This window comes from Scyliorhinus torazame, chromosome 11 (genome assembly GCF_047496885.1).
Source record: "Scyliorhinus torazame isolate Kashiwa2021f chromosome 11, sScyTor2.1, whole genome shotgun sequence".
NCBI classification, from domain to species: Eukaryota; Metazoa; Chordata; class Chondrichthyes; order Carcharhiniformes; family Scyliorhinidae; genus Scyliorhinus; species Scyliorhinus torazame.
The window spans coordinates 154902238-154928978 of NC_092717.1; the positions used below are offsets into that span (position 1 = coordinate 154902238).

Below are 26741 nucleotides of genomic sequence, written 5' to 3' on the forward strand. Positions count from 1 at the left end.
GGTTCACTGATGTCCTTTAGGGAAGGAAATCTGCCGTCCTTAGTCTGGCCGACATGTGACTCCAGATCCACAGCAATGTAGATAACTCTTAACTGCCCTCTGAAATGGTCCAGCAAGCCACTTCGTTTAAGAGAAATTGGGAATGGCAAAAAATGTTGCCCTTGCCACCGACACCCAGATCTAAAGGAAAAATATTGATTCACAGGTGGAGTAAAGTTGCCAATAATTAAAGCAGAAATCCATACAGTTCAGGATGAGTATATTTCATTTAAAAATAGTGAATTATCCAAGAATGAGGTGGCATAGATATGAGGTAAGGATAAATTGAATCTAAAGAAAAAGGCATATGCAAAATGCATAACATTTAATGGGCAAATGCAAATGGTAATATGATGTGGTTAGGAAAGAGCCAAAAGGATAATTGGGAATACAAATAAGATGTTTAAAATAAAAATATCACAAAATAGAAAGTAACAGTAAAATATCTTATAGGGATAAAAGTAACAAAAGATGAATTCACAGGATATAATATTGAAATGGAAGGGATACTGAATGAATACCTTTCACTGTAGAGGCTCTCCAAATGAGTGAAAATAATAGTAGCCAAGAGGGATATTAAACTTTTAAGATAAAAAGAAATTGGAGAACAGAACAGTAGTCAGACTTGAAGACAAGTTTGAGGAACCAAATTGCAGCCATAGGGGTAGTCCAGTTAGGGAAGAGATAGTAGGAACTCCAGTATTCATATATAAAAATCAATAGAAAAGTGAACTGTGCCGGAAGAGTGGCAAACAGCAAATGTAGTCCCAATATTTAGAAGGGAGCTAGAACTAATCTAGGGAACAATATATCAGTCATCTTAACATCAGTGATAGGAAAGATACCAGAATCTTTTCTGAAAGATTAATATCAATATATGACATATATTCTTTGTATTATATTTGTATGTGTTTCTAAAAAGGTAATGTTTAACCAACTTTATTAATGTTTTTGCCTTTATCTACTTTGTCATGTCTTCAATGCAGTGGATCTGGTTAAGGGCAGCATGGTAGCACAGTGTGTAGCACTGTTGCTTCACAGCTCCAGGGTCCCAGGTTCGATTCCCGGCTTGGGTCACTGTTTGTGCGGAGTCTGCATGTTCTCCCCGTATGTGCGTGGGTTTCCTCTGGGTGCTCCGGTTTCCTCCCACAAATCCCGAAAGACGTGCTGTTAGGTAATTTGGACATTCTGAATTCTCCCTCTGTGCACCTGAACTGGCGCCGGAGTGTGGCGACCAGGGGCTTTTCACAGTAACTTCATTGCAGTGTTAATGCAATACTAATAATAATCTTTTTATTGTCACAAGTAGGCTTACATTAACACTGCAATGAAGTTACTGTGAAAAGCCCCTAGTCGCCACATTCCGGCGCCTGTTCGTGTACACAGAGGGAGAATTCGGAATTCTCAGCTGGTACAGGAATTGAACCCGCGCTGCTGGCTTTGTTCTGCATTACAAATCAGCTTGCTAGCCCACTGAGCTAAACCAGCCCTAAACCTACTTGTGACAATCAAGATTATTATTATAACATCGTCTTGTAAAGTTTTATTTTGTATTTGATGCTTCATTCTGGAACTCAAGACAAATTGTATATTCCTTTCAAATGAGATATTGGTCCTTTTTCCAGGTGCTTTGAGAATAGAAATTCTTAATAAAAAAGGCGAAACTATGCAAAAACTTCCAGGAACAAGTCATGGTGGATCAAAAAAACTGTTGGTTGAGCTGAAAGTTATCTGGCATTGTAAGTATGCAGAACATTATCTAGAGATCAATTTTTCCCCAATTTATTAAAGTAATTCTAAATTATGTAATTATGCAGTATAATAATGCGTGTCAGCTGAAGCACACTGAGAAAGGCTTGCATTTATATAGTGCCTTTCATAATCACTGAGCATGGCAAAATGTTTTACTGTCAGTTAAGTAATTTTAAAAATGTAGTCATTGTTATAATGTAGACTATATCCTATAATGTGGGGACTACAGAAACATGGTTGCAGGAGGACTGGGACTGGGAGCGGAATGTCCAAGGGATAGACCCGAATGGAACAGGAGGTGAAGTTGCTTTATTGGTTAAAGATGACATCAAGGTTGTATTAAGATATTATGTTGGCAATAAGGCCCAAAATGTTGAATTAATCTGGGTGGAAATAAAAAACAAGGGGGAAAAACTCCTTGGTAGAAGTAATTTACAGGCCCCGGAGCAAGACTTCCAAACTGGTGATAGTATAAACCAAGAAATAATGAGTGCCTGTGAGACGGGCACAATGGTAATCATGGATGTTAACATGCACATTGACTGGATTAATCTATTTGGCAAGGGTAGCCTCAGGAGATTTCAGAATGTATGAGGGATTGTTTCTTCGAGCAATTTCTTATGGAGCCAACCAGGGAGCAGGCTATTTTAGATGTAGTATTATGTAACAAAAAAGGGTTGATAAATAGTCTTGTCATTAATGATCCTCTTGGAAGGAGTGATCACAGCGTGCTAGAAATTCAAATTCAGATTGATCGAGAGAAGACAGAGTGCTACACTAGAGTTTTAGAGTTGGGCAGAGGTAATTATACAGGCTTGAGCAAAGAGTTGGCCCAAGTAGACTGGGGACAGATAATTGAGGGTAGGACAGTTGAGGAACAATGGCGGATGTTCAAGGAGATAGTAAATACCTCAATTGAACTATATTCCTGAGAGGAAGAGAAATTGTAAAAGGTAGAAAAACATTCCATGGCTAAACAAGGAAGTCAAGGTAGACATGAAGGTAAAAACTAGGGCATACCATACTGCAAAAGCTGGAGTAAAAGCTGGTGGATTGGGTGAACTTTAAGGTTCAGCAAAAGGCTACTAAACATAAAATCAAAAGAGCTAAGAGGGAACTAGCAGAATACATAAACACTGATACCAAAAGCTCCTATAAGTATGTAAAGAAGAGAATAGCTGAAGTAAATGTTGGCCCTTTAGAGGATAATAATGGTGAGGTAATAATGGGGAAGTTCGAGATGGCGGAGGCGCTGAACCAATATTTTGCCTCTGTCTTCACAGTAGAGGATAATAAATTTCCAAAAACTGCAGTCAGTGCAGAAGAGCTTGGTGCAATAAAGATCACTGGGGAAACGGTATTGAATAAACTAATGGGATTGAAGGCAGATAAGTCTCTGGGACCTGGTGGCCTGCAACTGGGGTATTAAGGGAGGTGGCAGCAAAGATAGTGGGTGCATTGGTTATGATATTCTGGAAGAGTCCCAGTGGATTGGAAACACGCTAATGTGATACCCCTATTCAAAAAGGGAGAGGGGCAAAGAGGAGGAAACTATCGACCGGTTAGCTTGACTTCTGTGGTGGGAAGTTGCTGGAATCAGGAGGAGATGACTGAACATTTGGAAAGACCAAGATCAATCTACCATTGTCAGCATAGTTTTATGAAGGGTAAGTCATGCTTCACAAACTTAGTTGAGTTTTTGAGGATGTAACCAACAAGGTGGATAATGGGGCACTTCTGGATGTGGTATGTCTAGACTTCCAGAAGGCGTTTGACAAGGGGTCGCATGAAAGACTGATCCAGAAGGTGAAATTGCAGGGGATTGGGGTAGAGTACTAGATTAGATTGAGGATTGGCTGACTGACAGAAAGCAGAGGTTTGGGATAAATGGGTCCTTCCCTGGCTGGCGAAGTGTAACTAGTGGGATGCTGCAGGGATCAGTCCTCCGGTTTCAACTGTTTACAATCTATATAAATGATCTGCAAGCAGGGACAGAGTGTAACATAGCGCAATTTGTGGATGAATCTAAAATAGGTGGGAAAGCAGGCAATTAAGAGGAGATAACGATTTTACAGACTGATATAGATAGGCTAGGAGATTGGGTCAAAATTTGGCAGATGGAGTGGATAAGTGTTACGTTATCCTTTTTGGCCGAAAAACTAGAAAGGCGAATCATTATCTAAATGGAAGCAGATTCAAAATGCATCTGGGCAGAGGGATATCTGCCCGGATGCATTTTGAATCGCGGACAGTGGGTATGCAGGTACAGCACGTAATTAAAAAGGCAAATGGAATGCTCTTGTTTATTGCAAAAGGACTGGAGTAAAAAAGTAGAGAAGTGTTGTTGCAATTGTAACGGGTGTTGGTGAGACCACATCCCGGTGTATTGTGTCCAGTTTGGTCTCCTTATTTGAGGAAGGATGTGGTGCCATTGGATACAGTTAAGAAGAGGTTCACCAGATTGATTCTGGGGATGAAAGGGTTGACATATGAGGAGAGATTAAAGTTTGGGCTTATGCTTGCTGGAGTTTGGAAAGATCATTGTATATAAAATACTAAAAGGGATTGATAAAGTAAATGTAGGCCAAATGTTTCCCCTTGTAGGGCAATCTAGAATGAGAGATAACAGACATTGGAGTGTTGGCCTTGATATTGTTCTCAAAGCCTGGCACAGGTTTGAACTCTCAACCTTGACTAAGGTGAGAGTGCTACCAACTGAGGCATGGCTGACACTTGTGTTTCAAAATGCATAACTTATCCATTTTTTTTATTTTCAAAAATTATATTGAAGTGTTGGTTATGACCTGTTTAGGAGGGGTGAAGTGACTCCCCTCTTCTTTGTCCCACTCTTTTGGTTTGAATTTAAATAAGAGGTAATATTGTCGGCGTTTATTAAAAACTTAAATGTGCGTTGTTCGGTGTAATAAATAGGTAGGCAGGTTCCTTAAATTAACAAGTAAAGGATTTTATTGTCAAAATCCATCTGGTAACCATGTAGAAATTAACAAAAGGCATAAAATGTACAAATATGTCCGCACTACCCCAATGCAATAACAGGACAAATACAACCCCCACCCCAGCATGTGGAACAGAATGAAATCGAGTATCAGATCTTAAAACCTGACCAAGTAATATGTAAAGTCAGAAAAAAAAAATCAGATGTCTGGATGTTTGTTTACAGCTTAAGGTTCACTTTCTATAGTAACTGATGGTATTTGAATTTCTCACTGGAGCAGTTGGTCTACAGTCAGGGCTGGTTGATTCTCTTTTTTTCTCTTGGAGGCAGTGGTGTTGATTTGAAATCCTCCTTTTAAGAGCTCTCAATTTACAGAAATTAGATCTTCTGGTGGATTTGCAAATCACAAACCGCTCGACTGTGAGTGGAATTTCAGAGAGAGAGAGAGAGAGAGTGGGGTAGCGATGTTGCCCTGTGGCAGTCTGAATGTTCAAATCCAGTATCTTTTCACACCCAAGAGCTGAGTCATTTGACTTCTTTGGTTTAATCTAGGCTTAATTTAGCCATTGTCTTTGAGTGCTCCATAGACAGTGTCTCCATAAAGCAGCTATGTCCTTTGCAAATGCAGTGTAATAGCTGTTGGAGGCCAGTGTGCTTTGCTCAGCAAAATGTTCTTTACAAAAAACATTATATAAATGTATATATGTCCAGCTGATGACATAAATTAGTATTCTATGTAACAATCTTCATAATATGATCAAAAAATGGTTGCCGATATAGATGGGAAAATGTACTTGATTAGATACGAATGGTATATGTTCAGTAGTGCAGGGCAAAATGTGATGCCAGATTTTACTGTGTCCTTCGGGTTGTACTTCAGCAAAATGGAGCAGGAGGTTGGGTACAGCCTCCCGAGTCTTGTTTACATTGGAATTGTGTCTGCTGTAGGTGCAGGCGCAGTTCTGCCCACAAAGAAACTCAGGAAATCAAGGTGAACGCGTCTCTACCCATTCTTCCTGAAATTTGTGCTCGGTGAGATGGAAGTTCTGCGGGGCAACAGTCGTCAAAATTGATGCTATTGTGCTATTGTTAATATGGTTTTTGCTTGAGGTATGAGTCACACTTCTCAATTATATACCTTTATATGTAATGTTTCCTCAAGTTTAATTTTAATTGGTGGGGAATTGGTTGCTAGTATCCCACTAGAAGAAGAAAGGAAGTATCACTTAAATGTGTATTACATATTGTATAGGGCTGTGTACTGAGCTGTATCTCTTTTGTTGTCAGCTGTTTGTGGGACTTTGCGATGCTAAAGCACAAATTACCATGATTCCTGCATTACAATGACCAAAAGTATTTCATTGGTTGTAAAGCACTTTGGGATATCCTGAAGCTTTTTCTTTCTCAGCACGAACAACTTGCTAAGATGGACAATTGCCTAAGTTTTCATAATAGTTTGACTTTTACTTGGGCGTGGCAGTAAACTAATCTGTACTCTTAATTTCACAAATTGGGAGGTTTCTATTGAAAATTATTTTTAAAAATTTTTTTATGGAATAAAATATACAGAACAAAGGGTTGTCAGAGAGTGAGTTTATTGTTCTGGATTTAACAGAAGGCTATCATCAAGGTAACTAAATTTGATGATTAACTGATTACTCATTGGGGTGGAGTAATATTGTTATATTGATGCCAGCCAGAGCTAATGTTGCAGCTCCAGACTGGGCATCTGGGAGGCGCTGTGGGCCATCAGCAGTAGCAGAATTGTACTCAGCCACAATCTGCAGCCTCATGGCCCGGCCTATCCCCCACTCTGCCATCAAGCCAGGGGACTAGCCCTGGTTTAACGAAGAGTGCAGGTACACATACCAGGAGCAATACCAGGCATACCTAAAATGAAGTGTCAACCTTGTGAAGCTACAAAACAGGACTAGCGTGCCAAACAGCACAACAGCAAATAATTGGCAGAGCTAAACGATCCTTCAACCAACGGATCAGATAAAAGCTCTGCAGTCATACCACATCTAGCCATGAGTGGTGGTGGACAGTTAAACAACTCGCTGGAGAAAGATGTTGCAGAATTATCTCCATCCGCTATGATGGAGGAGCCCAGCATATCAGTGCAAAAGATATGGCTGAAGCATTTGCAACGATTCTCCGGAGGTCCCCAGCAACACGTCAGTCTTCCATCCAATTCAACTCATTCCAGTGATATCAAAAAATGGCTGAAGGCACTGCATGTTGCAATGGCTGTGAGCCCTGACTATATTCCGGCAATAATTCTTAAGACTTGTGCTCCAGAACTTGCCTCTAGCCAAGCTGTTCGAGTACAGCTACAACACTGGCATCTGCCCAGCAATGTGGGAAATTGTCCAGCTATGTCCTGGGCACAGGAAACAAGGAAAAATCCAACCCGGCCAGTTACTGCCCCGTCAGTCTACTCTTGGTCATCGGCAAAGTGCTGAAAGGGGTCATCAACAGTGCTTTCAAGTGGCACTTAGCAATAATCTTCTCACGGACGCTCAGTTTGGGTTCCACCGGGGTCACTAAGCTCCTGATCCCATTGTAGCCTTGGTTCAAACATGGACAAAAGAGCTCAACTCCAGAGGAGAACGGTGGGGTGAAAATGATTGCCCGTGACATCAAGGCAGCATCTGATCAAGTATGGCATCAAGGAGCCCGAGCAAAACTGGAGTCAATGAGAATCGGGGGAACTCTCCGCTGGTTGGTGTCATACCTGGCCCAAAGGAAGATGGTTGTGGTTTTGCAGGTCAGTCCCGGGACATCACTGCAGGAGTTCCTCAGGGTAGTGTCCCAGACTGAACCATCTTTAGCTGCTTCATCAATGACCACCCATCCATTATAGGATCAGTAGTGGTGATGTTAGCTGTTAGCTGATGACTGCACATTGTTCAGGATCATTTGAGATACTTTATATGCTGAAGCAGCCTGTGTTCCAATGCAGAAAGACTTGAACAATATCCAGGCATGTAACGTTCATGCCACACAAGTGTCAGGCAATGACCATCTCCAAGGAGAGAGGAGCTCATCATTACCCCATGACATTCAATAGCATTACCTGAATCCGTCACTATCAATGTCCTGGGGTTACCATTGACCAGAAATTGAACTGGACTAGCTACAAAAATACTGTGGTTGCAACAGCAGGTCAAAGGCTAGGAATCCTGTGACGAGGAACTCCCCTGACTCCCAAAGCCTGGCTATCATCTACAAGGCACAAGTCAGGAGTGTAATGGAATGCATCTCACTTGCCTGGATGAAGGCAAATCCAACACCTCAAGAAGTAGAACATCATCCAGGACAAAGCATCCCGTTTCACAACCGTTCAATCCCTCCACCACCACCGTGTGAACCATGGCAGCCGTGTATACCATCTGCATCATGCACTGTAAGAATTCACCAAGGTTCTTTGGTCAACACCTTCCAAACCCACGACCACTACCATCTAGAAGGGCAAGAGCAGCTGATACCTGGAAGTACCACCACCTGGAAATTCCCCAGCAAGCTACTCACCATCCTGACTTGGAAATATATCACTGTTTCTTCACTGTTGCTTAGTCAAAATTCTGAATCATCCCTCCATAACAGCACCATGGGTGTACCTAAACCGCAGCAACTGCAACTCACCACTACCTTCTCAAGGGCAACTAGGAATGGGCAATAAATGCTAGTCTAGCCAACAAAGCCCACATCCCGTAAATGAACAAATGAAAACAAATAGTATTAATAGCACCAGTAATTACTTTTTACAAATTCATTGCAGTCGTTCTAATTTTGCTTTATGTTGCAGCTTCCACTGGTGACCAGGAAATAGTTTCTCACATCAGTCAACATGGTGGCAAATGGCCATATTGGTTTAAAAAGATGGGTGAGTTATTCATAAAATATTCAGTAATAAGTTGTATGTCACGTTTCATGATTTTTTGGCCATTTTCCATTGGTTATGAGATTAAAAACGTAATATTTTAAATTAAATGTCCACAAACAGCTTTTCTTAAAATTGCACATTTTTAAGGTTGTTAGCTGTGTTGAAATGAAATGGCCTTTCCAATCACAAAACAATAAAATATCTGTAACAAAAACAAATTACGAGTTTTCCGGATGCTAGAAATCTGAAATGCAAATGTTAGAAATGTTCAGCAGGTCAAGGCAGCATCTGTGGAGTGAGAAACAGCATTTCATGTCCTTGATTCTGTGTCAGAACAAGAAAGAATTGGGTGGTGCAGTGGTTAGCACTGCTGCCTCAGTGCTGAGGACCCAGATTCGATCCCAGCCCTGAGTCACTGACCATGTGGAGTTTGCACATTCTCTCCGTCTTTGCTTGGGTCTCACCCCCAAAACCCAAAGATGTGCAGGGTAGGTGAATTTGCCATGCTAAATTGCCTCTTAATTGGGAAAAAAGAATTGGGTACTTTAAATTGAAAGAAAACTAATAGGTTTTAAGTAGGTACAGGCAGGGAAAGTGGTAGAGAATTTAAAAATTGGTGGCCTAATGGTGGGTGGCAGGGGAGGTTAATGGCGAATGGGATGATGGTGTAAGACAAAGGGAGATGGCAATGGACTGAAGAAAGAAATAAAAGATGGGTTTAAACCCCTTTTGTCATTTATTTCTCCTACCTTCCACCTTATCACAGGCCTTAGTTAACCTGACTAGGCAATAGCACACCATCTCGCATGTGTTGGAAACTCCTTTGGTTCCTGTCTCTGAGCACAGAAAGGTGAAATAACATGCCTGGTGGAAAGTTGGATTTACAAAAGAGAAGGTTGTGAGACTTTTGCTGAGGTTTACAGATCAGAAATGTTGGTGGATAAGTAAATGCCATGTTTTTTAAAATCGTATAAGTTAATGCTGATGTGAGCTAGCATTTATTTTGTATTTCATGCTGATACAATTACAGATTTTAACTGATTTTGATCAGAAAGTTTGTTCTCCACATTTGCCTCCTTGTGAAATAAAACAACTCAATATTTCAGAACTGCCTTCTAAGTGCTTGCTTCAGTAGAGAAATTGAAGAATTACATGTTCTAAAGTTGTAAATGTTCAGTAAATGTCTAGTTCAGGTCTCGAGTGTTTCCAACTTGTACACTTTGAATTTTTTAATTATTCAATGCCAATATCAACTTACATAAAAGCAAAATTCTCAGTTGGCTTATTGGAGTAGACTGAATTTCATAGCTCCATAGTTTCACTTTGTAGTTCAGTTTCATTTTTGTTTTCCAGAAAATATTAGCAAACTTGGAATCTACACATTAAAACTGCAAGTAGTGTTGAATGAAAGTAACGCAGATACTTATGCAGGAAGGCCTCTTCCAAGCAGAATCTTCAAATTCACTGTCACAGGTAAACAATCAGTTATTTGACTTATTTTTTTAAAAGGTGGAAAATATGCCATAATTCAGAAAAGTGTTATCATTAACTTACATTTTTCTTCTATTTGTACCTTGCCGCAGTCCCCATTTTGTTTTGGTATTTTCTATTCTCAAAGTAAGTAAGCAAGATGTCAACAATGGAAATAGTGCAGCAGTTTTCAGGCGTCCAACATTAGCAATATGATCAGGAACAGATGGACTGCTTTGTAGCATAAAGGCCCCTCTACTTGACCAAAATTGTAGGAAAATATCTACTTGTGCTTTTCGCTTTCTGTGAAATCCTTGCGGTTTATGCAGTTTTATGTTTTTTATTGTTTAAAGCTTTGGGAACAAAGCTGTTTTCACCAGAATTTTTCATACATTTGGGGCACATTGGCAAAGCAATTCTTGAAAGTAGAATGTTAGTCTCTTAGTTTGTCCATGCATGTACTTTAGAAGTCAACTCTTGATTCCACTTTATGAATGATGGGGCGGCATGTGGCACAGTAGTTAGGACTGGGGCGCTGAGAACCCGGGTTCGAATTGTCCGTGTGGAGTTTGCACATTCTCCCCATGTCTGCGTGGGTTTCACCCCCACAATCCAAAGATGTGCAAGTTAGGTGGATTGACCATGCTAAATTGGAAAAAAAATAATTGGGTACTCTAAAAAATTTTTTAAATGAATGTGAGTGGCTCCCCAGAATGTCTGTCTTCATCTTTTGAAAAGGGTTATGCACACCTCCACGGAAGTAGGTGTATGGTGCCGTAACTGGGCCAGTAATCCAGAGGCTTGGACTAATGCTCTGGATTCATGAGTTCAACTGTGTCTCTCTCCAGGCCCACTTAAATGTGGTTATCTGTTAACTACCCTAGTAAGCCAATCTGGTATTAAAGATGGCAATTCATGATCATTTAAAAGGTAATTGGAATGGACACTAGATCTAGCTTTGCCAGTGAAGCCTAATTCTCATGCATGTTCAAAGAAAGAATTGTCAATGTAGTTGTCATTCCTTTTCTGACATGTATTTGAAGTTGGTTATTTTGACATTGCGGCATGGTCAGTATTGGAACTGACAAACCAGCTCACTTCTGAAAATGTACAATATTCATCTTTATAAAGTTACTTTCAAACTAGGAACTCCCTGATTTACAAGGAATAGGAGTAGACCATTCAGCAGTTCGGGCCTACTCCACCATTCATTGAGATCATGGCTGATCAACTACTTTAACATAATTTTCTTGTATTATCCTCATTTCCCTTACTGTTTTTAATATGTCAAAATTTATTAGACTGTCTTGAACATACTCAATGACTGAGCTTCCACAGCCCTCTGGGGTAGAGAATTCCAAAGATTAGCACCCTCTGAATGAAGAAATTCCCCCTCACCACTGTCCCAAATTTCCTAACCCTTATTCTGCGACTCTGTCCTAGTTCTAGATACCCCAGCCAGAGGAAACATTGTTCCTGCATCTACCTTGTCAAGACCGAAAAGATGTTTGAATGAGATCACCTCTCATTCTCCTACTCCTTATGTCAATCAAGGAGTCTCTAGTCCCTTCTAAACTCCAGACAATAAAGGTTCAGACTATTTAATCATTTCTCGTAGGATAATCCCTCCAAGTAGAATTAATTTAGTGAACCTTAATTGCATTTCCTCTATGGCAAGTACATCTGTCATTCGGTAAGGAGACCAAAAAGGCACACAATATTCCCAGGTGAGGTCTCACCAAGACTCTATATCATTGCAGTGAGACATCTTTTGCTCCTATACTCAAATCCTCTTGGAACATACATTTGCCCTCTTAATTGCTTCTGTTAGCTGCATGTTGGCTTTCAGTGACTCATGAACAAGAACACCCAAGTTGCCAGTTTTTCCACGTTTAAGGAATTATTTCCTATTTCTCCAGATAGTATTCCATCTGCCACATTTTTGCCCACTTGCTTTGTCTGCCCAAATCCCTTTGAAACGTCTTTGCATCTTCACAACTCACTTCCACCTAGTTTTTTTTGTCACCTAACTTGGAATTATTATATTTAATCCCCATGTCCAGATCATTGATGTAGATTGTGATATCTGGGTCTAAGGATTGACCTTTGCAGTATCCCACTAGTCACAGATGTGCAAGTTAAGTGGGTAGGTCATGCTAAATTGCCCCTTGGTGTCTGAAGGTTAGGTGGGGTTATGGGGATAGTGGTGGTCTTTCAGAGGCTTAGTGCAGATTCAAAGGGTCGAATGGCCTCCTGCACTGTAGGGATTCAATGAAACCTGAAAATTACCCATTTATTCTGAGTCTATTTTCTGTCTTTTAACCAGTTTTTCAATCCATGCCAGTATATTCCCCCCAAAGCCATTATGCTCTAATTCTGTTTACTAACCTCTTGTGTGGGGCCTTGTGGAAAGCTTTCTGAAAATCTAAATATACTACATCCACTGGTTCCTCCTTAACTATTCTGCCAGTGACATCCTCAAAAAGCTCCAACCGGTCTATTAAACAAGTCCATATTGACTCTGTCCAATCCTACCATTATTTTCCAAGTTTCCTTTTATCACATCCTTTTTAATAGGTTTCCGCTTTTCCCCACTACTGACATTAGGCTAATAGGTGTGTAGCTCCCCTGTTTTCTCTCTTCCTCCTCACTTAAATAGTTGTTTCATATTTGCCATCTTCCCATCTGCAAGGACCATTCCAGTGTCCAAAAACTCTGAAAGATGACCATCAATGCATGCCACCTCTTTCAACACACTGGGATGCAGATCATCAGGTCCAGGGGATTTACCTATTTGAAGTTCCATTAATTTATACTTGTACTTGTACTTGTTTCAAATAATTAGTATATTGAATCTCCTCATTTACACTAGTCCCTTGATTCTCTGTTATTTCTGGGAGGTTATTGTATTTTCCTCTGTGAAGACAGCTTTGAGGTATTTGTTTAGTTCTTTGCCATTTCCTTATCCTCTATTGTAAATTTTCCTGACTCCACTTGCAATGGCCCCACGTATGTTTTTGCAATCTCTTCCTTTTTAGATACCGATGGTAGCTTTTATGGTTCGTGTTTATGGTTCTCACTAGTTTACTCGCATATATTCTAATTTCACTTTCTTAATCTTGACCCTCCTGTGCAGAATTTTAAAATACTCCAAATGTTCAGACGGGGTTTTGGGCAATTTTATAGGCATCTTCCCTTTATCTTTCCTGAGACACGTTTGGAACACCTTCCTTTCTGGGTTTGTATGCATTAAAATAATGTTTTGCTGCAAATTATGAGTTCTTTAAATGTTAGCCATTGCCTAACATCGCCATATCTTTGAACGTAGTTTCCCAGTCAACAATAGCCAGTCTGCTACTCCTATCCTCTAATGTTTTCCTAGAACTCATTTGGTATATGTTTAATTTTTATCAGCTGGTAATTTTAGACCAAAATGTAAATTTAATTGATTCGTACACCGTTAATGCCACGAGATATTGCCATATTTCGTGATTGGTCAAACTTAGTCTGTGACTACATGAAATGTTAAAGAATCTATGAAGTATGGATGCAAAATAATCTGTGTCCTGAACATCAGGTGCTTATCATGGTGCTTTATAAATGCATAGTTTGGAGGCAGCACGGTGGTGCAGTGGTTAGCACTGCTGCCTCACGGCGCCGAGATCGCCGGTTCGATCCCGGCGCTGGGTCACTGTCCGTGTGGAGTTTGCACATTTCGCCCCCACAACCCAAAGATATGCAGGGTAGGTGGATTGGCCACTCTAAATTGCCCCATAATTGGAAAATAATAATCTTTATTGGTGTCACAAGTAGGCTTACATTAACATTGCAATGAACTTACTGTGAAAATCCCCTGGTCGTCACATTCCGGTGCCTGTTCGGGTGCACTGAGGGAGAATTCAGAATGTCCAATTCACCTAACAAGTCTTTGGGACTTGTGAGAGGAAACCGGAGTACCCGGAGGAAACCCACGCAGACATGGGGAGAACGTGCAGACTCCCACACGGAAAACCTCAAACATCAGATCAGTACGCCAGGTTTAACAATGCATTGTTGGCTCTTTCGCAATTCATAGACGACGAGCAATAAATTTGAAGTTTGTGTGACATCGAGACTTTGGAGGGGCCAATATGGTATTTAGGCCTTTGGGAGCCCTGCCAATCAAAAAACCCACCAAAGCTGCTGAAGGGGTGGGCTTTTTGATTGGCTGGGCACCCGACTTTAGGCCTACATACCATATTGGCCCCTCAAGTTTTGATGTCACACAAACTGCAAATTTGTTGCTCGTCGTCTATGAATTGCGAAAGAGCCAACAATGCATTGTTAAACTTGGCGTACAGATCTGATGTTTGATGTATTTCAAAATGTTGCAACAGCACTAAAGCTCAACGCCGCTGAACAATGTGCCCAGCAGGGGGAGCCAAATGCTTTTACTGTGGCAGGACCAGACATTACGATTGTGCAGATTTTAAGCACAGTTGTAAGGAACAGGGAAAGACCCAGCCAGTTGAAAATAAGGACATTCAGGATGAAGAGTTCCTGGGAAAAATAAAGGACCCCAGTAAGCAGTTCTGGTCCAGAATTTAAACTGGGCACTGACTACAGTCATGGGGGAAAGTTTCTGGTCTCGTCTGCTGGCGGGTTGGAAAATGTTGATGGATCATTCAAAGGCCCATTGACCTTGGGCAGGGATTTCTGGTTTTGGCAGGTGGGTGCCACTGGAAAATCCAGCCCCATGGTCTTGTCAGACAAACTGCATTGGCTCAATGTGGATATACAGCCGTCAAAAATAGTTACGGGGGCAGGAGGCACAGACCTTCAAAATGAAGATCATTCAGACCCTTCAATATAAAGGCAAAGTAATTCATGACCTAGCCTCTACAGCCCTCTGCGGTAAAGAATTCCACAGATTCACTATTCTCAGAAGAAATTATCTGTCTTAAATGGGCGACCCTTACTCTGAGATTACGCCAAAAATAGGTGGGAAGGCAAGTAGTGAGGATGACACAGAGTCTACAAATAGATATAGACAGGTTTAGTGAGTAGGCAAAAACTTGGTAGATGGAATATAATGTAGGAAAATGCGAAGTAATGCACTTTGATAGGAAGAATAAAGGAACTGAATATTACTTAAATGGAGAAAGACTACAGAAAACTGCAGCATAGGGGTTTGGGGATCCTTGTGCGTAAATCATAAAAATCTAGTATGCAAATTCAGGTAACCTGGAAGGCAAATGGAATATTAGCCTTTATTTCAAAGGAAGGTAAAAGTAAGGAAGTCTTGTTAAAACTAAATAAGGCGCTAGCTAGACCACACCTGGAATATGGTGAGCACTTTTGGACCCTTATCCAAGGAAAGATATATTGGCATTGGTCTCTAGGTTGATCTTGGGTGGTGTTGAGTACTTTGGGCCTGTACCCATTGGGGTTTAGAAGAATGAGATGCAAGCTTATAGAGACACACAAAATTCTCAGGAGGCCTGACAGGGTAGATGCTAAGAAGTTGTTTTCCCCTGTGGGAGAGTCTAGGACCTGAGGGTGTAATCTTCGAGTAAGGGGTCACCCATTTAAGACAGATAATCTTTTTTGAGGATAGTGAATCTGTATGGAATTCTTTACCGCAGAGGGCTGTAGAGGCTAGGTCATTAAGTATGTTCAAGGCTGAGATAGATTTTTAATCAGTAAGTGAATCAAGGGTTAGAGATAAGGCAGGAAAGTGGAGTTGAGGATTATAAGATCAGTCATGATCCCATTGAATGGTGGAGTAGACTTGTTTACATGAAGATTTTATGCTTTCTAATAGTAAATTATTCAAAGTTTGTAAGGTCTTTGACTAAGATTAATCTCAATTTTAATATTTTGTTTTCATTAAGAGGGAAAACCTGATAAATTTACAGTTGGATTGCTGGATCCTCCATTTCGGATTGCTGTGCCTTTCAACATTCCTCTAGATTTGCAAGATGAATTTGGGCATTCTACACAATCATCTTCTGTTATCAAGCCAATTGTGGAAGCAAGGTATTGCAGATGTCAGTTTATGGTGGATTGTAAATGAGCAATTTGTCTTTTTTTTAATTTATCCTTCATTTCACTTCCGCTTCCCTTCAAAATCCAGACAGTACAATATTTATGAAGTCTTTATTAAATGTTTAACCTTCATTCTGATCAGGTTTCATACCATATTAAGTTAAACATTGTAGATCATTGGTCACATTGCTTGTCTTTGTATATCTGTTGAATAATTTAAAATGTAGCATCCATTGAAATGCGCCAAATTTGTAGTCTGTAATATACCCTCAGAATAAATTCCTTCTCCAGTTAATTCATTCCCATGCTGAGTCATGTGTACGTTTGAAACCTAAATTGCAATCAAAGGAAGACTGTTTCCTGTCTGTGAGTTTTTGCAGTCTTAATCTAGTTAATCTAGAAGGAGCTGGTTTAGCACAGTGGGCTAAAACAGCTGGCTTGTAATGCAGAACAAGACCAGCAGCGCGGGTTCAATTCCCATTCCAGCCTCCCCGAACAGGCGCCGGAATGTGGCGACTAGAGGCTTTTCACAGTAACTTCATTGAAGCCTACTTGTGACAAGCTATTATTATTATTCCCAAAAGGCTACAATAAAACCATTCCTAATTAGAAATTTCACTTAGAAAATCCACAGGTGACTACTGGGAGAATTCAGATTTAATATTTTCCCGATAGAATAGAGTAAGCTCTAACTTTGCATTTAACCTTGCTATATAATCATACCATTTATTTCCACTCGTTTAAATGCAATTCCTGTTTGAATGTCTTCCTTAAGTCCCCGTCTCTCTTCCCCCCCCCCCACTTCCAATTGTGAAAAGTTAGTTTTATGTATTGCACTGTGATGTGCAGAGACTTTGCTTTAATATGCCAGTTATATAGATTGGGGAAGCTGGGGGGGCGGATGGGGCGGGTCTCTCAGGGGAAGAGACGGTTGGGAGGAGATTTGATGTGGTGTTTCAAAAGAAGGGTCTGGACAGAGTAGATAGATAAAAACTATTCCCATGATGAAGAAACAGACCACTGATTTAAAGTTAGTGACGAAAGAAGTAACATGAGGCAAAGCTGTTTTGTTTTTTTTACATAGCAAGTGGTTTAGAATCTTGAATGCATTCCCTGAAAGTGTGATGAGGCAGATTCAACCGTGGCTTCTGAAGGGGAAGAATTTGCAAGATTATAAGGAAAAGGTGGGGAGTGGCAGGCGAATTGCTCTTGCAGGGAAGTGGCACAGCCATGACAGGCCGAATGCAGACCTCGTACTCTCTTATGATTCAGTTAAACTTGCCACCTTTGGCTGAGACTCTCGCCTTTAAACCTGATTAAATTTGGTCGAGATTGCCTAACAACTGATTTGAACTGTTTAATAGTGTTTGAGGTGGGACTGAAAGTTAAATTTGAAGAGAATGGTTGTTTTGAGCAGTTTTAAAGGAATTGAGTTAAAAAGCAAGTCTGAATCTGAATTCTAAAAGTGGACATCTTGCGACATGGGGACATAGAAATGGGAGTAGACCATTTGGCCCCTTGAACCTGCTCTACCATTCTATAAGAACATGGCTGATCTGATTGAGAACTTTGCTCCACTTTCCTATCTGTCCCCTCCCCCACCCTTGACTCTCTTGCAGATCAAGAATCTGTCTAACTCAGCCGTGAATATGCTTAATAACCCAGCATTCACTGCTCTTTGGGGTAGAGAATTCCAAAGGTTAACAACTTCGAAGAAGAAATTCCTCCTCCGATCCATCTTAAATATGCAAACTATGCCCCCTATTTCTGGACTCCTCCATGAGGAGTAACCTCCTCTTAGAATCTATCTGTCAATATCGTGTACGTTTCAATAAGATCACCACCCCTTTCTGAATTCCAAACTTCTCAATTTTTCCTCGTTAAGCAATCTCTTTGTTTCAGGAATCAATCTAGTGTACCTTCTTTAAGCTGCCTCCAAAAAAAAAATACTCCTCTCTAAATAAGTAGAGCAGTACTATATACAGTACTCCAGGTGGTGTTTCACAAATATCCTGTACAGCTGCTGCCAGGTTTCCCTGCTTTAATATTCTCTTCTTGAGCAGTCCCTCAGCGTCGAGGACGACTTGCTGCCACTCCAGGGAGGTGGGTTCTGCGGTGGCTGAATAGTCCAATCCTGAACCTGCAGACGCTGCCACAGGTTTGGCAGGTGGTGTTTGATGAGGTGGGTGGGACACTGGATTCCACATTTTCTTTCCGCGTGGTCCACCCGATGACACTCCAGGTGATCAAGGCACCTTCGTCGATGCTTTTTCTCCAGTCTGTGCGTCCTAAGGCAAACGACTCCCATGTGTCAGTGTTGTATTTATTTAAGGAGGTTTCCAGATTGTCCTTGTAGTGTTTCCTCTGTCCTCCTAGTAATCACTTGCCATTGCGGAGCTCTGAGTAGAGGACTTGTTTTGGGAGTCTTGTATCAGGCATGCGAGTAATGTGGCCCCCCTATCGCAGATGGTCGAGCGTGACTAGTGCTTCGATACTGGGATATTGGCCTGGGAGAGGACGAGAGGACGCTCTCGTTGGTACGCCTATCCTGCCAGTGGATTTGCAGAGCTTTGCGGATGCAGCATTGGCAATATCTCTCCCAAGGATTTGAGGTGTCTGCTGTACATTGTCCATGTTTCGGATGCATATGGGAGGGTGGGACCACGGCTGCTCTGTAAACCATGAGCTTGCTGTTGGAGTGGAGGTCTCGGTCTTCAAATACTCTGTTCCTCGGGCATCTGAAGACTGCACTGGCACATTGGAGTCGATGTTGGATTCTGTCATCAATGTCTGCTCGCACCGAGAGGAGGCTCCCGAGGTATGTGGAATGATCCACGTTGTCCAAGGGCTCACCATGGATCTCACCCCCAACATCAGTACCTTCCTTCCTGGTCCGAGAAGGAGATCTGAGTATTCCCAGTTATCCATTCTTTACCATGGCTACCTGCCTTTCTTTTATTCTCCCATTTCCTATCCTTTTCAAAATTATGGAGGTGATGGAACAAAGGTTTAAATTTATGGATCAGCTCATAATCGTCAGCCACTGTTTCTGCTTTTGTAAAGGTTATCACTCTTTGGCCTTCAACATGGGTTCTCATCACAGAAGGTAATTAATTCTTCCAAGAGAATGACTTCTCTCACAGCCTCATGTTAATTTCAACTCCCAATGTTTTTTTAAATGAATTTAGAGTACCCAATTGTTTTTTCCAATTAAGGGCCAATTTAGTGTGGCCAGTTCATATAACCCTTTGCGCACCTTTGTGTTGTGGGGGTGAGACTCGGGGAGAATGTGCAAACTCCACGGTGGGCAGCATGGTAGCACAAGTGATTAGCACTGTGGCTTCACAGCGCCAGGGTCCCAGGTTCGATTCCCTGCTGGGTCACTGTCTGTGCGGAGTCTGCACGCTCTCCCCCTATCTGCGTGGGTTTCCTCCGGGTGCTCCGGTTTCCTCCCACAATCCAAAGTCGTGCAAGTTAGGTGGATTGGTCAGGATAAATTGCCCTTCGTGACCAAAAAGGGTTAGGCGGGGTTATTAGGTTATGGGTATAGGGTGGAAGTCAGGGCTTAAGTGGGTCAGTGCAGACTCGATGGGCCAAATGGCCTCCTTCTGCACTATGTTCTATGTTCCACACTGACAGTGACCTGGGGCCGGTATCAAATTCGGGTCCTCGCTGCGATGAGGCAGCAGTGCTAACCGCTGCGCCACTGTGCCGCCCCAACTCCCAATGTTTGTATCCACCTATTAAAATTGTTCTGCTTAACCCTTTCAAATTCAATACAAGTCTGTCCCAGCTGTTCCTTTAAATTCCGACTTTCAAACCTCATTTTTAAAAAGCAGTTTCATGAAAAGGCTGCCAGATTGCTTGGTTTTCCGCAGAATATCCTAAATTTACAATTGTATTGACACCATGATGAAGCCTATGAAAAAAATCGGACAAAGTGAACGATTGCAGAATGAGAAAAATGAATGGTTTACATCTGTTTTTCAGTGGATCGCGGCCCTCTGGTGGGTCGCGGGATGTTGAAAAATGGGCCGCAAAAATGATCCACCTCTTCAAAATTGTGGGTAGTCAAATAAAATGGAAACACGTTTCACTAATTTGTAAATTTACTCGGGCTAGCTTGCTGCTCCTCTTTCCCTTCTGTTGCTGAGGGAGTGCTCTGGTTCAAGGCTATTCGATTTCAACGCATTCCTCCCAAGGCCATGTGAGAGACGGGAGTCCGGCCTCTCAGTAACAACTCCCAAATGTGGCTGAAGACCACCATCCCAGGCTGCAAATGGAATGCTCTGGTCCATTTTAAGCCCAGTTTATGCAGACAGTAATTGGACCCTTGCAGTCTAATCCATTTTCAACTGCCCTGCGGACTGAACAAGAAAGATCTTATTCTGACCCGAGAACTATTTCTAACTAAGAAATGAGAATTCGAGCATACTGCAGTCGTGTTCCACTCGTTCCAACGTTCCCAACCAGCCTGCATTCGCTCACATTGCTGTTTAAAACATAACTCTGCGGTACAGTGTTCTATTTGAACATGCTCAACCAGTCCCATCTATTTGTGAATGCAGAACATATTAAATATCTTCATTCCAGTGCACACTTTACCAGGAAACAGTACTTAGAATAGCAACATTTTTTCAAAGAGTGTGTTGCATAATTGTGGGTCGTGAGGGCTGGCCATTTGGTAAAAGTGTGTCGCCAGGAAAAACGTTTTAGAAACACTGCTTTACCCTGCTTTTCGTCAACCAATACAGGTTTTGCACAAGCTGGAAGCATTCATTTAAAAAAAAAAAAATTTGGAGTACCCAATTCATTTTTTTTTTTTTCAATTAAGGGACAATTTATCATGACCAATCCACCTGCCCTGCACATCTTTGGGTTGTGGGGGCGAAACCCACGCAAACACGGGGAGAATGTGCAAACTCCACGTGGACAGTGACCCATAGCCGGGATCGAACCTGGGGCTATCAACCACTGTGCCACCCTGCTGCCCTTAGCTGGAAGCATTCATAAGGGAAAAGCAAGAACATGGGAACAGGAGTAGGCCATTTAGCCCCTCAAGCATGTTCTGCCATTTAGTATCGAACGGTTTCTTAACTCCATCTTTGTTTCACAATCCTTCATACAATTGCCTGACAAAAACCTGATCATGATCGAACTGTTTCGTAACTCCATCTTTGTTTCATAATCCTTAATACAATTGCCTAACAAAAACCTATCATCATCAATCTTGGTTTTGAAATTTTCATTTCATCTAGCCTCAGCAGTTTGGTTGGGAAGCCTGTTCCAGGTTTCCACCCCCCTTTTATGTGAAGAAATGTTTTCTGACATCACATCTGAATGGACTAACTTTATTTTAAGAACATGCCCCTTTTGCCTGCTGCTTCATGAATGACCTTCTCATAAGATCAGAAGTGAGGATGTTCACTAAAGATTGTACGAAGTTCAGAACCATTTGCAACGGCTCACACTGAAACAGTCCGTGTCCGTATGCAGCATGACCTGGACAACATTCAGGTTTGGGCATTACTTGCCACTTCAGTATCAAGTAATGACCATTTCCAACAAGAGAAAATTAACCATTTCACCATCCTGGGGGTTGCCATCGACCAGAAACTGAACTGGACCACACATACAAATACTGTGGCTACAAGATTAGGTCAGAGGCTGGGATTGCGCATCGCATAATTCACCCAAGCCTGTCTATTATCTACACGGTACAAGTAGGGAGTCTGATGGACTAATCTGTACTTGCCCAAATGAGTGCAACTTCAACAATACGAGAAGCTTGACCGCATCTGGGACAAAGCAACCCGCTTGATTGGCGCCCTATCCTTTGCCTTAAACATTGACTCCCTCCATCACCGATGAAAAGTGGCAGCAGTGGCAACATCTACCAGATGCACTGCAGCAACTCACCAGCTCTTTTGTCAGTGCATCTAAAAGGACGAGGGTAGCAGAAGTAGGAACACTACTTGAAAGTTCCCCTCCAAGCCACACGCTCTCCTGATGTGGAACTGTATCTCTTTTCTTTCACTGTCTCTGGGTCAAAATCCTAGAATTCCCTTCCTAACATCACTTGGCTGTACCTATCTACACCACTGGGACTACAGCGGTTCAAGGCAGCTCCACCACCACCTCGAGGAGAATTAAGGATAAGCAATAACTGCTGGCCTTTTTTAAAAAAAAAAAAAAAAATTTTTTTAAAACTTTTTCTTAAAGGTTTTCATAAAATATCAATTACAAAATGAGAAAGAAAAAAGAACCCAACAGGGTTAAGTATAAAACACAATCTAAAAAAGCAACCCCCCAAACACTTCACCCCCCCCGCCCCCTCCCCTGTACATAAATAATAAATTAACATTATCACCCCGACTTAACACAACAGGTGTATACACCCCCTCAGACCCTTTAGTGTAAATAACAAAAACAAAAATAAAGTAACCCCCGCCCCCCCCGTTCTGCCAGAAAGTCTAACAACGGTTGCCACCGCCTAAAGAACCCTTGTACCGACCCTCTCAAGGTGAATTTCACCCTCTCCAATTTAATGAACCCTGCCATATCGCTGATCCAGGATTCCACGCTTGGGGGCCTCGAGTAGTCGCGGGAATTCCACCACCTGCTGTCTGGCAAACGCCCTTACCTGTAAGTACCTGAAGGTGTTCCCCGGGGGGAGCCCGTACTTCTCCTCCAGCTCACCCAAGCTCGCGAACTTCCCGTCCACAAACGGGTCCACCAACTTTTGTATCCCTGCCCTGTGCCACCCCGAAAACCCTCCACCTGTTCTTCCTGGGGCGAACCGGTGGTTCCCCCGTAATGGGGTCCACGCCGAGGCCCCAACTTCCCCCCCCCTATGCCGCCTCCACTGCCCCCAAATTTTGAGGGCCGACACCACCACCGGGCTCGTGGTATACCTCCTTGGAGGGAGCGGCACCGTTGCCAGCGCCCCCAGATTCGTACCCACACAGGACACCGTATCCAGCCTCTTCCATGCAGCACCCTCCCCCTCCATCACCCACTTGCGCACCATCGTCGCATTGGCGGCACAGTAGTACCCACAGAGGTTGGGCAGCACCAGCCCCCCCTATCTCTACTCCGCTCCAGGAACACTCTTCTCACCCTCAGAGTCCCTCGCCCCCACACAAACCCCATTATACTCCTGTTAACCCGCCTGAAAAAAGCCTTCGGGATAAACACGGGGAGGCACTGGAACAGGAACAAAAACCTTGGGAGCACCCTCATTTTGATTGACTGCACCCTACCCGCCAAGGACAGTGGCAACGTGTCCCACCTCTTGAACTCCTCCATTTGCTCCACCAGCCTTGTAAAGTTAAGCCTATGCAGGGCCACCCAGCTCCTGGCCACCTGGACCCCCAAATATCTGAAGCTCCTCTCCGCCCTTTTTAGTGGGAGCTCGCCAATACCCCTCTCCTGGTCCCCTAGCTGAACTACGAACAACTCGCTCTTCCCCATATTGAGCTTGTACCCCGAAAAGTCCCCGAATTCCCTAAGCATCCTCATTACCTCTGGCATTCCTCCCACTGGGTCCGCCACATACAGCAGCAGGTCATCCGCATAAAACGACACCCTATGCTCCTCCCCACCACGCACCAACCCCCTCCAGTTCCTTGACTCTCTCAGTGCCATAGCCAGGGGTTCAATCGCCAGTACGAAGAGTAGGGGGGGATAAGGGACACCCCTGTCTCGTCCCTCGGTGCAACCGAAAATACTCTGACCTCCTCCTATTTGTGGCCACACTCCATCGGGACCTCATACAACAGCCTAACCCACCTGACAAACCCCTCCCCAAACCCGAACCTCTTCAGCACCTCCCACAGGTACCCCCACTCTACACTATCGAAGGCTTTCTCAGCGTCCATCGCCACCACTATCTCCACCTCCCCCTCCCTCGCCGGCATCATGATAACGTTCAAAAGCCTCCGCACATTCACGTTCAACTGTCTCCCCTTCACAAACCCCATCTGGTCTTCATGGATGATCTGCGGCACACAATCCTCAATCCTCGTGGCTAAGACCTTCGCCAGCACCGTGGCGTCTACATTTAGCAAGGAAATCGGTCTGTAAGACCCACATTGCAGGGGATCCTTGTCCCGCTTCAGGATCAAGGAGATCAGTGCCCGGGACATCGTCGGGGGTAAAGCACCCCGCCCCCCCCCCCTAACAACGGGCCCAACAGGTCCATATATGTTTTTATACAACTCGATCGGGAAACCGTCCGGCCCCGGTGCATTCCCCGCCTGCATGCTTCCTATCCCTTTGATCAGCTCCTCCAGCACAATCCGGGCCCCCGGTCCCACCACCAGTCCCTCTTCCACCTTTAGAAACCTCAATTGGTCCAGGAAACGGCCCATCCCTCCCTCCCGCGGGTGCTCGGATCGGTACAATTCCTCGTAGAAGTCCCTGAAGGCCCCATTGATGCCAACCCCACTCCGCACCACGCTCCCTCCCCTGTCCTTAACTCCCCCGATCTCCCTAGCTGCGTCCCGCTTCCGAAGCTGATGCGCCAGCATCCGGCTTGCCTTTTCCCCATACTCGTAGACCGCCCCCTGGGCCTTCTTCCACTGCACCTCCGCCTTCCTGGTGGTCACCAGGTCGAATTCGGCCTGGAGGCTGCGCCTCTTCCTCAACAATCCTTCCTCAGGCTCTTCCGCATACCTCCTATCTACCCTCACCATCTCCTCCACCAGCCTCTCCCTCCGCTCCTTGTGGGCCCTAATGGAGATCAGCTCTCCCCTCACCACTGCCTTCAGTGCCTCCCATACCATCCCCACTCGGACCTCCCCGTTGTCGTTGGTCTCCAAGTACCTCTCTATACTTCCTCGGACCCGCTCGCTCACCACCTCGTCCGCCAACAGCCCCACCTCCAAGCACCACAGTGGGCGCTGGTCCCTCTCCTCCCCCATCTCCGAGTCCACCTAATGCGGGGCGTGGTCCGAAATGGCTATTGCCGAATACTCGGTATCCTCTACTCTCGCTATCTGCGCCCCACTCAAAATGAAAAAGTCGATTCGAGAATAAGCCTTATGGACATGTGAGAAGAATGAAAATTCCCTAGCCCCCGGCCTTGCAAATCTCCAAGGGTCCACCCCCCCCCCCCCCTTGGCTAGGACCCATCCTAGCTGGTTTACTCCCCCCATTGCACTTCCGCAAGTCAGCTGACCCCAGCAACTCCTGCCTCCCCTTCAACTCCTCCCATTGTGTGGCACAGCCTCCTCTCCCGCTCCCCATCCACAGGCTCTCCCCCTCCGTTCTAAGCGCGGGAAACAATCCTCGCTTGCCCGCCCCACCGACTCTTCGGCGCGGGGAAAAGCCCGCGCTCTCCTCCTACCAGGCCCCGCCACCAACCAAAACTGCCCAACCCGCCCCATCCACCCTCCCCAACCCGAAAGAGAAAAACACAGAGAAAAAGAAACCCCAAAACAATGCAAAGGCCCCCCCCCCCCCAAGCCAAAAATAGGCATAACATATCCACCGCAGTCCCCAATCGTCCATCCCGACCCTCAGTCTGTGTCCAGCTTCTCGGCCTGAACAAAGGCCCACGCCTCCTCCGGAGACTCAAAATAATGGTGCCGATCCTTGTAGGTAACCCACAGTCGCGCCGGCTGCAACATGCCAAACTTCACCCCCTTCCTGTGCAGCACCGCCTTGGCTCGATTGTACCCAGCCCTCCTTTTCGCCACCTCCGCACTCCAGTCCTGATATATCCGAACCTCCGCGTTCTCCCACCTGCTGCTCCTCTCCTTCTTGGCCCACCTGAGCACACACTCCCGATCGACGAACCGATGGAACCGCACCAGCACCGTCCGTGGAGGCTCGTTGGCCTTGGGCCTCCTTGCCAACACTCTATGGGCCCCTTCCAGCTCCAGGGGCCCCTGGAAGGACCCCGCTCCCATCAGCGAGTTCAACATGGTAACCACATAGGCCCCCACGTCCAGCCCCTCCGGGAGGCCCAGAATCCGCAGATTCTTCCGCCTCGACTGATTCTCCATCTCCTCGAACCGCTCCTGCCATTTCTTGTGGTGCGCCTCCACCTTTACCGCCAGGCCTAAGATCTCGTCCTCATTGTCAGAGATCTTTTGTCGAGTCTCTCGGATCGCCACTCCCTGGGCCGCCTGTGTCTCCAGCAGCTTATCAATAGAAGCCTTCATCGGCTCTAGCAGGTCCGTTTTAATCTCTCTGAGGCAGGGCTGGATACCCTCCTGTTGCTCCTCCGCCCACTGCCTCCACGCTGCCTGGTCTCCGCCCGCCGCCATTTTGTCCTTCTTCCCTCCCTTCTTCTGGTCCACCACCACCTTTTTTGTCGCCCCGCTCCTAGTTAAAGCCATATACTGAAGGGGAGCTATTAACTCCTTCCCACACCGGGAAACGTCAAAAAAGTGCCCTTGGGGGCCCTGAAAAGAGCCCAAAAGTCCGTTTTTGCGGGAGCTGCCGAATGTGCGACTTAGCTCCGCATAGCCGCAACCGGAAGTCTCGAGAGGGAATCCTTTTGGCAGTGTTCACTTCACCAATCTGCCCCAAAAAGTCTGTGGAAACTCCTGAGAGTCCGTTCCAGGCGGGAGCTGCCGAATGCGTGGCCTACCCCTCCAT

General features: G+C 44.2%; 1 protein-coding gene across 1 annotated transcript in view; it reads left to right on the forward strand.

Annotated features, from left to right (window-relative positions):
- smchd1 (structural maintenance of chromosomes flexible hinge domain containing 1) overlaps positions 1 to 26741 on the forward strand; it is a 250877-nt gene that overhangs the window by 69465 nt on the left and 154671 nt on the right. Inside the window, exons 17-20 of the mRNA XM_072467902.1 lie at positions 1665 to 1778; positions 8559 to 8636; positions 9990 to 10109; positions 15980 to 16124. Of these exons, the coding sequence (XP_072324003.1) occupies positions 1665 to 1778; positions 8559 to 8636; positions 9990 to 10109; positions 15980 to 16124 (457 nt within the window). The remainder of the gene's footprint in view (positions 1 to 1664; positions 1779 to 8558; positions 8637 to 9989; positions 10110 to 15979; positions 16125 to 26741) is intronic.